The 12,594-nt window shown below is 43.4% G+C and overlaps 1 protein-coding gene across 2 annotated transcripts in view; it reads left to right on the forward strand.

Moving 5' to 3' along the window:
• The first annotated feature begins 1,770 nt into the window (after positions 1-1,770).
• vdac3 (voltage-dependent anion channel 3) overlaps positions 1,771-12,594 on the forward strand; it is a 22,819-nt gene continuing 11,995 nt past the window's right edge. Inside the window, exons 1-4 of one of the 2 annotated variants that reach the window (XM_079827472.1) lie at positions 1,777-1,869; positions 7,580-7,667; positions 9,259-9,330; positions 10,885-10,934. In XM_079827472.1, coding sequence (XP_079683598.1) covers positions 7,583-7,667; positions 9,259-9,330; positions 10,885-10,934 — 207 coding nt within the window. In that variant the 5' untranslated portion in view covers positions 1,777-1,869; positions 7,580-7,582. Of the gene's footprint in view, positions 1,870-7,579; positions 7,668-9,258; positions 9,331-10,884; positions 10,935-12,594 lie in introns of both variants that reach the window. The other variant, XM_079827471.1, reaches the window with a different exon arrangement.

The raw sequence follows: 12,594 nt of genomic DNA on the forward strand, positions 1-12,594 counted from the left end.
CTAATTATGAGTATATATTTTTCCGTAATTAAAGGTATATTTCAGGTATAAAAATTAATAGCAGGAACATTAGTATATTTAAAGTGCAAAAAATAATATATAAATAGTAAACTATAGTAAATAATACTTCCCTTTTCAACACTACATTGCAAATATACTAACATAAAATTGTACTATTTTTAAATATTTAAAACGTATATTAGTATCATGCTCTTACCTATTTTTACAATTCAACACACTTTAAAATAAATGTAATTTAGTAAATTTCCTAAAAAATATTTTTTTTTTAGTGAACGTTCTGAGTAATGTTTAAAGTGTGCATTATTTTAAAATATATTTTAGGTTGTGTGCTCAAAAGTGTCATAATATATTTCAAAAATACATGATTTAATATCCTGGAGTTGTAGTATTTATTATTTGAGTATAATTTGACTTATTCATGCTTGGAATTCACTTCTTAATTGTGCATTTCTTACAGAAAGTGATAAAATGTATGACATTTTTAATTGTGATTAAAGCCTAATAATATTTGTAAAAGTTTATCATGTTACAATCATACATACAATACACCACCAGCACACAACATGTGCACATAAAGAACAGCTGCAAGTATACTTGCAGTATAAAACTACTAAACTAGTAGTTTACTGAGAGTATAGGCTACTTCAGTACACTTTTATAAACTAAAAAAATGTGCTACAAGTATCTGACTAGTAAACTATCATGTAAGTTGTTTCAGTGCAAATGAAAACAGTTGTAAACTAGTTGTGTACTCAAGGTTTACTACTTAAAAGTACACTTTTATAAACTAAAAAGTGGGCCAGTTTAGTCCCAAGTAGTATTGAAATAGCATACTTGATATTACTATACTAACGTGTACATAAAGTACACTTAAAATATACTTAATAAAACAAACTTGAAGTTTTTTTTTTTTTTTTGAAAGGGTCATAATGCAGTTTATAATTATTATCGTTGATTTTAAATAAATTATATTAATTTCTTATTATTTATTTAGGTTATAGTTATTATATGAATTATGTTATATTCAGACCTGAATGCTCGTAATGCTCTTATCTAATGATAAGCAGGTCAACGGGTACCTAGCACACAATAAGCATGTATTCATTTATATCAGCTTCTAGTAAACAGGATTGATTTATAAATGTGCATATTGCATTTTCAGTAATTTGATCACTCTTACCGTTAGTAAACACCTGCAGATTCACATAATACTGGATTCAGAACGATCAAGCGCCGTATTAATCTCTGTGTGAACATAAAACGTAATATATAATGAAAACGAGTTCCTGAAGAAACTTACCTTTAATGAAACCCTCAGTTATTTGATAATTGTGCAGATAAAGCGCGATATTAGCTCTGTTTTTCGGTTAAACGCAGACTGATGACGCATTAACAACAAGCGCAAAGCTTCACCATGGCAACGTCTTAAAGAGACAGCACCGGGTTTCTAACGTAAGCCTTTACTGCAAGACTTTGTGGGAAATATTAATAAATACGCCAACAATATTATATGATTTACGCCTATGGTCACTATATTCATATTTTACGCATGTGAGAAATTAAATTAAATGTAGACTTGATTGTAAAGGGGTTGTCTATCTGTCCTATTGCATTCAGAGGGAATTAAGGTCAGTGTGCAAAAATCTGAGGAAACAATATGTTTTAAATAGAGAAATAAGAGCGAAATAAAGTAAATATCATATACATTTTTACGTAATCTAGGAGAAAGATGAAAACGCGGCGGACTGCGCATGCGCGGTTCACGCGCTGTTCTCCTTCAGTGTGCCCTCAGTCTCGCGCTGTGCAGTGCAGAAACACCGTCAGGCACATCGACACGGCAAAAACACGGTAGGGTTGACTGATTTACACCGAAACATTGCTCGATACACCAGAAAAACACGGACTCTTTCACATTCTGTCGAGAAATAATGAGCGCTGTCGTTATTCTGTACACACTGGAGCTGTAGTTTTTCAGTCAGCTCGGGTTCAGGGCCGCAGAGACGTCATGACGCTATAATACTGATGATAATAAAATCTCTGCTACTGTTTATTCCTAAAACAAGATTTTAATTCTCATACTGGAGTGTTACGCGTCTAATCTCAGTGGTTTGATATAAAATATGTCGGTGTTTCATCAAGGACACGGAGCTCGTGTGACTTTTTGATTTTGACGGGTAACGTAAAATAACGGACTGTGTTCCGCGCGCGCGCTCCGTCTGATATAACGGTCAGATATAAAGCAATAAACCCGCGCGCGGAAGCAGCAAACGCTCTTGTTAAAACTGATCATTGATCTTTAAGGTATCAAGCTGCTCCCGTTATTCGTTATCTGGGCGTTGTACGTGCGTCGCGTCACTCACGCGCGATGATTATGCAGCCTTGAGCGACTTTCTTTCTTTCTTTCTTTGTGTGTGTTGGGACGATGCTTGAAGTCCAAAATGATTCAAAAACATGATCAAATCCACTAAAACAGCCTCAGAACGATCTGTGTGTATCGTGTTTGGCACTCATTGATCTCATTGCTATTGTTCTTTGATCTGTCATTGTTTTATAGACACGTTATTTTGTTAATTATAATAATAAGGGTTAGGGTTAGTTAATTTAGTGATATTAAAATGTAAACACCATGTCTAGGTCAATGTGACTTGACTTATACTCTTTGGTGTGAGTAAAAAAAATACCCAAAACTGATAGTCAAGCAGAACTGAATGTAAACAATACAGAAAATGGAACCATAGCAGCTTTATGTCCATGCATATCTTTCATAAAGAGTAGATAATATTATAGTATGTGTATGTATGTTTGTTTGAGTGGTTTGTTACAGAATCATAGGGAAGTGTCTGGTGTACAGATTATATATATATATATATAAATGGCACACAATCGTACACATCAACTCTATTACATGCATTTAAAAAGTTACTTATTTAATGTATTTCTGGCATAATTGTTTTGTTTTACAGCTAAACATTCTCAGTTGAGCAGTGCATGGAACTTTATAATCATTTTATTAAATTATTCATTGTAAGTTCAGGCATAACATTATGACCACCTTCCTAATATTGTGTTGGTCCCCCTGGAGGCATGGACTCCTCTAGACCCCTGAAGGTGTGCTGTGGGATCTGGCACCAAGATGTTAGCAGCAGATCCTTTAAGTCCTGTAAGATGCGAGGTGGGACCTCCATGGATCAGACTTGTTTGTTCAGCTCATCCCACAGATGCTCGATTGGATTGAGATCTGGGGAATTTGGAGGCCAAGTCAACGCCTCAAACTCGTTGTTGTGCTCCTCAAACCATTCCTGAAGCATTTGTGCTTTGTGGCGGCGCATTATCTGCTGAAAGAGCCACAGCCACAGGGAAAACCGTTTCCATGACAGGCTGGACATGGGCTCAGCAATGCTTAGGTAGGTGGGACGTGTCAAAGTCACATCCACATGCCTCCGCCGCCACGCCTTCTTCCCATAATGCACCTGGTGCCATGTGTTCCCCAGGTAAGCCATGCACCCGGCCATCCACGTGATCATCAGACCAGGCCTCCTTCTTCCATTGCTCCGTGGTCCAGTTCTGATGCTCACGTGCCACTGTTGGTGCTTTGGGCAGAGGTCAGGGGTCAGCATGGGCACTGGTCAGCGGCTGTGCCGCCCCATACACAACAAACTGAGATGCTCTGTGTATTCTGAGCCCTTTCTATCAGAACCAGCATTAACTTCTTGAGCAGTTTGAGCTCCAGTAGCTCGTCTGTTTGATCGGCCCACACGGGCCAGCCTTCACTCCACACGTGCATCAATGAGCCTCGGCCGCCCATGACCCTGTGGCCGGTTCTCCACTGGTCCTCCATGACCCTGTGGCCGGTTCTCCACTGGTCCTTCATGACCCTGTGGCCGGTTCTCCACTGGTCCTCCATGACCCTGTGGCCGGTTCTCCACTGGTCCTCCATGACCCTGTGGCCGGTTCTCCACTGGTCCTTCATGACCCTGTGGCCGGTTTTCCACTGGTCCCTCATGACCCTGTGGCCGGTTCTCCACTGGTCCTCCATGACCCTGTGGCCGGTTCTCCACTGGTCCTTCATGACCCTGTGGCCGGTTCTCAACTGGTCCTTCATGACCCTGTGGCCGGTTCTCCACTGGTCCTCCATGACCCTGTGGCCGGTTCTCCACTGGTCCTTCATGACCCTGTGGCCGGTTCTCAACTGGTCCTTCATGACCCTGTGGCCGGTTCTCAACTGGTCCCTCATGACCCTGTGGCCGGTTCTCCACTGGTCCTTCATGACCCTGTGGCCGGTTCTCAACTGGTCCTTCATGACCCTGTGGCCGGTTCTCCACTGGTCCTCCATGACCCTGTGGCCGGTTCTCAACTGGTCCTCCATGACCCTGTGGCCGGTTCTCCACTGGTCCTCCATGACCCTGTGGCCGGTTCTCCACTGGTCCTCCATGACCCTGTGGCCGGTTCTCAACTGGTCCTCCATGACCCTGTGGCCGGTTCTCAACTGGTCCTCCATGACCCTGTGGCCGGTTCTCCACTGGTCCTCCATGACCCTGTGGCCGGTTCTCCACTGGTCCTCCATGACCCTGTGGCCGGTTCTCAACTGGTCCTCCATGACCCTGTGGCCGGTTCTCCACTGGTCCTCCATGACCCTGTGGCCGGTTCTCCACTGGTCCTTCATGACCCTGTGGCCGGTTCTCAACTGGTCCTTCATGACCCTGTGGCCGGTTCTCCACTGGTCCTCCATGACCCTGTGGCCGGTTCTCAACTGGTCCTCCATGACCCTGTGGCCGGTTCTCCACTGGTCCTCCATGACCCTGTGGCCGGTTCTCCACTGGTCCTTCATGACCCTGTGGCCGGTTCTCAACTGGTCCTTCATGACCCTGTGGCCGGTTCTCCACTGGTCCTCCATGACCCTGTGGCCGGTTCTCCACTGGTCCTCCATGACCCTGTGGCCGGTTCTCAACTGGTCCTCCATGACCCTGTGGCCGGTTCTCCACTGGTCCTCCATGACCCTGTGGCCGGTTCTCAACTGGTCCTCCATGACCCTGTGGCCGGTTCTCCACTGGTCCTTCATGACCCTGTGGCCGGTTCTCAACTGGTCCTTCATGACCCTGTGGCCGGTTCTCCACTGGTCCTTCATGACCCTGTGGCCGGTTCTCCACTGGTCCTTCATGACCCTGTGGCCGGTTCTCCACTGGTCCTTCATGACCCTGTGGCCGTTTCTCCACTGGTCCTCCATGACCCTGTGGCCGGTTCTCCACTGGTCCTCCATGACCCTGTGGCCGGTTCTCCACTGGTCCTTCATGACCCTGTGGCCGGTTCTCAACTGGTCCTTCATGACCCTGTGGCCGGTTCTCCACTGGTCCTCCATGACCCTGTGGCCGGTTCTCCACTGGTCCTCCATGACCCTGTGGCCGGTTCTCAACTGGTCCTCCATGACCCTGTGGCCGGTTCTCCACTGGTCCTCCATGACCCTGTGGCCGGTTCTCCACTGGTCCTCCATGACCCTGTGGCCGGTTCTCCACTGGTCCTTCATGACCCTGTGGCCGGTTCTCAACTGGTCCTTCATGACCCTGTGGCCGGTTCTCAACTGGTCCTTCATGACCCTGTGGCCGGTTCTCCACTGGTCCTTCATGACCCTGTGGCCGGTTCTCCACTGGTCCTTCATGACCCTGTGGCCGGTTCTCCACTGGTCCTTCATGACCCTGTGGCCGGTTCTCCACTGGTCCTCCATGACCCTGTGGCCGGTTCTCAACTGGTCCTCCATGACCCTGTGGCCGGTTCTCCACTGGTCCTCCATGACCCTGTGGCCGGTTCTCCACTGGTCCTCCATGACCCTGTGGCCGGTTCTCAACTGGTCCTCCATGACCCTGTGGCCGGTTCTCCACTGGTCCTCCATGACCCTGTGGCCGGTTCTCCACTGGTCCTCCATGACACTGTGGCCGGTTCTCCACTGGTCCTTCATGACCCTGTGGCCGGTTCTCAACTGGTCCTTCATGACCCTGTGGCCGGTTCTCAACTGGTCCTTCATGACCCTGTGGCCGGTTCTCCACTGGTCCTTCATGACCCTGTGGCCGGTTCTCCACTGGTCCTTCATGACCCTGTGGCCGGTTCTCCACTGGTCCTTCATGACCCTGTGGCCGGTTCTCCACTGGTCCTCCATGACCCTGTGGCCGGTTCTCCACTGGTCCTCCATGACCCTGTGGCCGGTTCTCCACTGGTCCTCCATGACCCTGTGGCCGGTTCTCCACTGGTCCTTCATGACCCTGTGGCCGGTTCTCCACTGGTCCTTCATGACCCTGTGGCCGGTTCTCAACTGGTCCTTCATGACCCTGTGGCCGGTTCTCCACTGGTCCTTCATGACCCTGTGGCCGGTTCTCCACTGGTCCTTCATGACCCTGTGGCCGGTTCTCCACTGGTCCTTCATGACCCTGTGGCCGGTTCTCCACTGGTCCTTCATGACCCTGTGGCCGGTTCTCCACTGGTCCTTCCTCTGAGCACTTTTGATAGAGACTGACCACTGCAGACCGGGAACACCCCACAAGAGCTGCAGTTCTGGAGATGCTCTGACCCGTCACAATCTGGCCCTTGTCAAACTCGCTCAAATCCTTACGCTTGCCCATTTTTCCTGCCTCTAACACATCAACTCTGAGGACAAAATGTTCACTTGCTGCCTAATATATTTTTATGTAGCTCATATTTATTGTAATACATTATTATTATCTAACATATATCGATATGTTGGATGATGTATCATGCATCCCTAATAATTAATAAAAATCCTCTGTATCTGTATCATGACACTCACACTCACCATATGGATATGCACAATAAACCAGCTTATGTTATTGCCAGAATATGATTGCGTTATAAAGACAGTAAGCTCTTAACACAGATGTTTTGCATGATTGATCATCTGTACGGCGCACTTGCTGCCTCTCGCCCTTGTGCTCTGGATTGTGATTGTGTGTTTTTCCCATGAGCTGCACTCGCTCTAATGGCCTTTGGCTGAGGATATTCAGTGGATTTGCTCTTGATTGATGACTGTCTGGCTCCAGACTGAGACTGTGTGAGATGTTTTAGTAAATGATGAATAGCAGGTACAGCAGGCGGATTTTAAATAGCTTTGAAAGCTGCTCTAATTTCTGGTTTATTGAACAGTTTATTTGATTTATTTCAATTGGTACAGAAGTGGTCCAATCAGCATTGATGAAAGACATGCAACAGATACTGAGATGAAATGATCACGTGATCTCAACATGGCGACCACCATGAGATCACCGATATGAGTAACTGGTCATCCTGGTGTCAAAGTGTTTGGTGTTGTAGGAAAATATTTTCCTCTCGTCACATGGAGAACCGGCGGTGTCAGTTGAGCCTATTTTTAGAGCGTGTTTCGGGGGATCTGGGGGAGGGGGACACGCTGTAAAGATGCCGCCTCAGCATCCCATCACCTTTCCCAAGGGCAGATGTCACTGCAGCAGGGGTTGCCATGGTGACCCTCGTTGTGTTATGTAGGAAGTCTGTGTGCTGTGGTTTATGGTGTGTGCCTGATTGTGATCTCTGACCCCAGATCATGTCTGAGAAAGGAGAGAAGCAGAAAGAGACACAAGTGAAAGGAAGCAGTGAGACCTGCCATCACTGCAAGCCAAAGACATGCGGTGAGTGACGGATAGATAGATAGATAGATAGATAGATAGATAGATAGATAGATAGATGGATGGATGGATAGATGGATGGATAGATAGATGGATGGATGGATGGATGGATAGATGGATGGATGGATGGATGGATGGTTGGACAGACAGATAGAGAGATGGGTGGATAGATAGATAGATAGATAGATAGATAGATAGATAGATAGATAGATAGATAGATAGATAGATAGATAGATAGACGGAGACACAGATAGATAGATGGACAGAGATGGATAGACAGAAGCAGAAAGAGACACAAGTGAAAGGAAGCAGTGAGACCTGCCATCACTGCAAGCCAAAGCCATGCGGTGAGTGACGGATAGATAGATAGATAGATAGATAGATAGATAGATGGATGGATGGATGGTTGGACAGACAGATAGAGAGATGGGTGGATGGATAGATGGATAGATGGATAGATAGATAGATAGATAGATAGATAGATAGATAGATAGATAGATAGATAGATAGATAGATAGATAGATAGATAGATAGATAGATAGACGGAGAGACAGACAGATAGATAGATGGACAGAGATGGATAGACGGACAGATAGATAGATAGACAGACAGATATAATGGATGGTTGGACAGACAGAGAGATGGATGGATGGATGGATGGATAGAGGGATGGACTTTTGGACAGAAAGTTAGAGAAATGGATGGATGGACAGACAGACAGATAGAGAGACGGATGGATGGATGGATAGATAGAATAGATAGACCGACAGATAGATAGAGAGATTGATGGACGGATGGATGGATGGATGACTCATCAATCATGATGTAAATAAACAAAATCATGTTCACAGTCATGCACTTATAATGCAAGTATGGGGCAAAAATACTATATCGCCACAAGACTAAACCTGCTACATGTTAACATGATACTGGGGAGATCGTGACATCACTTTACTGACCTCAGATATTTCTTTCCAACTCCTCTCATGACCTCGAAGAGCTGGTCAACTGGTGCACACTGGACAAAGACACCAGAGCTGCACAAACTTTAATTTCACCTACTCTGCTTAAAGTCTGACTTACACACTTTACAGCTCCACATTTTTGTGCTTTTTCAAAAATATAAGCTGTGCATTTTGCTCTAGACCCTCCGGTACGTACACACACACACACACACGCACACACACACACACACACACTTCAGTTGTACGTCGTGCATCACTGTAAACATGTTTTTAACTGATTTTCTGTGGTAGTAGACAATATACTGTGAACTTGTAGTGAACCCAGAGCTTCCGTTGTGTGTGTGAGCACAGAAACACACCGTGCTGTAGTTAATGGTAGTCTCAGTCATCCTTCAGTGTAAGTGTGTGTAATGATAATGGTAAGCGCAAACGTTGCACAACACCTGCACTAGCTAGCATGCCGCTTCCAGCGCTGTGTGTAGGAGACTGAACCGTTCGAGGTGTGTGTGTGTGTGTGTGCTGCTGCTGCTGCTGCTGGTGGTATTTGTAGACCGTTGTAAACATGTTGCACAACTTGCGTGCTCAATGTCACACGGCTGATGAGTGTCGTCCTGTCTCTTTCTGTCCAGCAAACATGGCCGTCCCTCCTGCATACGCTGACCTCGGCAAATCTGCCAAAGACATCTTCAGCAAAGGATATGGTGAGTGACAACCACACACTCTTCAGCATTAATGCAGGCCGATGGATTCTGTATGGAGATTTTTGCAGCTGCTCATTGTAACGTGATATTAACAGAATCAATACTGACCTTCTGACAGACAGATGGTGGGTTCATGTCAGGGGTTAAACGACAGGAAATAGTTCTAGAAGGAGTAGACCATCTCGCTTTCTTCCCTGAGGCTCATGGGAGTCGTAACACTCTGTGAAAACACTGACATAGGGCCCTATAAAATCCGTTTTTTTTTTTCCCAAATTCCGTTTTTTTTCTGTTTTAATTTTTGCTAATTCCTTTTTTTTCCATTGAAATTTTTGGGAATTCCGTTTTTTTTACCCCTTAACTGTTATTTTAGTTGTAAAAAGAGTGTGCTTTTAATGTTAATATAATAGAACATAAAATAGGAATGACCTTAAATTTATTGAGGTAACAAACATCACATTTACTCTGTACTTTTCAGGACAAACACTGCACTCGAAGTTCTTCAAGTCACAACAAAAATTTTAGTGCTGTGAATTGATAAAAAAAAAAAAATGAATTAATCACATTTTTTCTGTAATTAATCATGATTAATTGCAATTAAAAAACATTGGAGTTTTTAATAATTTGATATTGTATGTATAATTAATGTAGAAACAATTTAAAGACAGCATATTTTAAATATATGTTGTAATGGCGTCTTTTTATGAATGAAGGCTATGAATTTCTTGATGAAACATTAATGACGTTACATTACAGTATAACTGAAAGCTACCAATTTCAACATTTATTAGGCTTTAAAAGATAACTTTTAATTTAATTGAACCTAAAACAATCTTTACATAAACCCATTATAATAAATGTTATATTTACCCATGGCCTTCCCTGTCAGACATAGCATACACAGAAAATGAATAAAGTTATCAACACTTTTCTTAACTGCATAAATAATAAGTGAAATATCGATGAATCATCATTAAAGCTACAATTTTCTCTGTTCCCGTTGTTCTGTGATGAACATGAAGCGGATCTGACGCGCTCTCCTGTGCATCTCATTTTCTCTCAAGTTCATTTAAGACATTATTTTCCATACAGCGCATTAAAGTGCATTAAAAACAAGGCAAAATACTGCAAGTGCTCGGTACTGAGGGCTTAACATTGAGTTTTTTAACCTTTTTCGCCGTGGAGAGCTGCTTTTCCATACTATCATTGTTTTGAAGGGGGAGCTGAAATGACAGGAGGGGTTGTGTCGCCCTGATTTGCTTCCCCCGGTCTGCATTTTCCCCAGACATACGTTCTTCTGAATCTCCTCCCACACAAAACAGCAATATGTAAAATTCCGGGAAATTCTGTGTTAATCGCGGAAATTATAGGGCCCTACATTGAGAGGATCTTTATCCTGTAGAATTAGATCAAATACTGATGTTTATACATTTGAGCATATAGAGTAGACTGTATATGTTGATTATCAGCTTCATGCACTTAGTTCACTTGTTTGTTAAAAACAAGAGGTACTGTACATGGTCACACACTCACACACTCTCTCTCTCTCTCTCTCAGGCTTTGGAGCTGTTAAGCTGGACCTGAAGACCAAGTCTCAGAGTGGAGTTGTGAGTTGCTCTTCTTCACTAACACACTAAGTGCACACAAGCACCAGGTGCATGACTGATGATCGGTCAGTGTGGTGGTGTATGTCAAAGTGTCATGGCTCTGCCATCTGATATCTTCACTGTGTGCTTTTATGGAAGAGTTATTTTCCTCGTCACTCTTGCTCGTTTCTTAAACTTAGTTCATGTTCAGGGCTCGACATTAACGCTTGTCCGGGACAAGTGGATTTTTTGAAGGGGCAAGTGAAAGAGAATTGTCCGACCGGACAAGCTGATTAAAACGTCAAAAAATAACTAGGGAATCACCAAAATGCAACAATAATTCTGCATTATTTTAGTGTATTTGGTGATCAATAGTGGATAATAATATATAATGTGTAATGAACTGACGGTAACAAGGTTGTGCTGTTGATGCTCGCGCAGCCTCTCGAGGAGAAATCACAACAAATGAGCGCCGCTCATACAAAGAAACTCAGTTAGCACACACGGTTAAAATGACAAATTGTGGAGTTTTTATATTTATAACATATGATAGCCTACAGTTAAGCAACATCACAGAACCAAGAGTGCTGTTTTCCTGAATACCATCACGACTGAAAATGACACTGATTTCATAAGACAGTTCCATAAACAATTATTAACATTAAGTCACCATGCAATATTCACTGTTTTTGTTCGATTTCAGCAGCGAAAATAGCTACTGGTGGTTTAGTTTATTTCTTATTCGTATATTCAAACATATTTTATACAATCTCATTACATTATTTAATGCAGTTGTAATTTTTTTTGTGTAAATTATTTAATTTGATTGGTAACAGCCCTATAGTGTCTTGTTCTAAATTAATTTCTAGATCAAAAAGTAAAAAATAAATAAAAGTAAAGCTTAAAGGGTTAGTTCACCCAAAAATGAAAATTCTGTCATTAATGACTTACCCTCATGTCGTTCGACACCCGTCAGACCTCCGTTCATCTTCAGAACACAAATGAAGATATTTTAGTTGAATCTGATGGCTCTGAAAGGCCTCCATTGGCACAATGCACGGTTCACTCTCAAGACCCTTAAAAGGTACTAAAGACGTCGTTACAAAGTCCATCTCACTACAGTGGCTCTACAATAACTTTATGAATCGGCGAGAATAGTTTTTGTGCGCAAAAAACCCCTAAATAACGACTTACATAGTGATGACGATTTCAAAACACGGCCTCATGAAGCTTCGAAGCGTTATGAATCAGTGAGTCGAATCATGATTCAGATCGCGTGTCAAACTGCTGAAATTTGGCGATTCAAACCGCTGATTCGACTCACTGATTCATAACGCTTCGAAGCTTCATGAGGCCGTGTTTTGAAATCGTCATCACTATGTAAGTCGTTATTTAGGGTTTTTTTGCGCACAAAAACTATTCTCGCCGATTCATAAAGTTATTGTAGAGCCACTGTAGTGAGATGGACTTTGTAACGACGTCTTTAGTGCCTTTTAAGGGTCTTGAGAGTGAACCGTGCATTGAGCCAATGGAGGCCTTTCAGAGCCATCAGATTTACACTAAAATATCTTCATTTGTGTTCTGAAGATGAACGGAGGTCTGACGGGTGTCGAACGACATGAGGGTAAGTCTTTCATGACAGAATTTTCATTTTTGGGTGAACTAACCCTTTAAGCAATAA

The sequence above is a fragment of the Gobio gobio genome (genome assembly GCF_949357685.1).
Source record: "Gobio gobio genome assembly, chromosome: 10".
NCBI classification, from domain to species: domain Eukaryota; kingdom Metazoa; phylum Chordata; class Actinopteri; order Cypriniformes; family Gobionidae; genus Gobio; species Gobio gobio.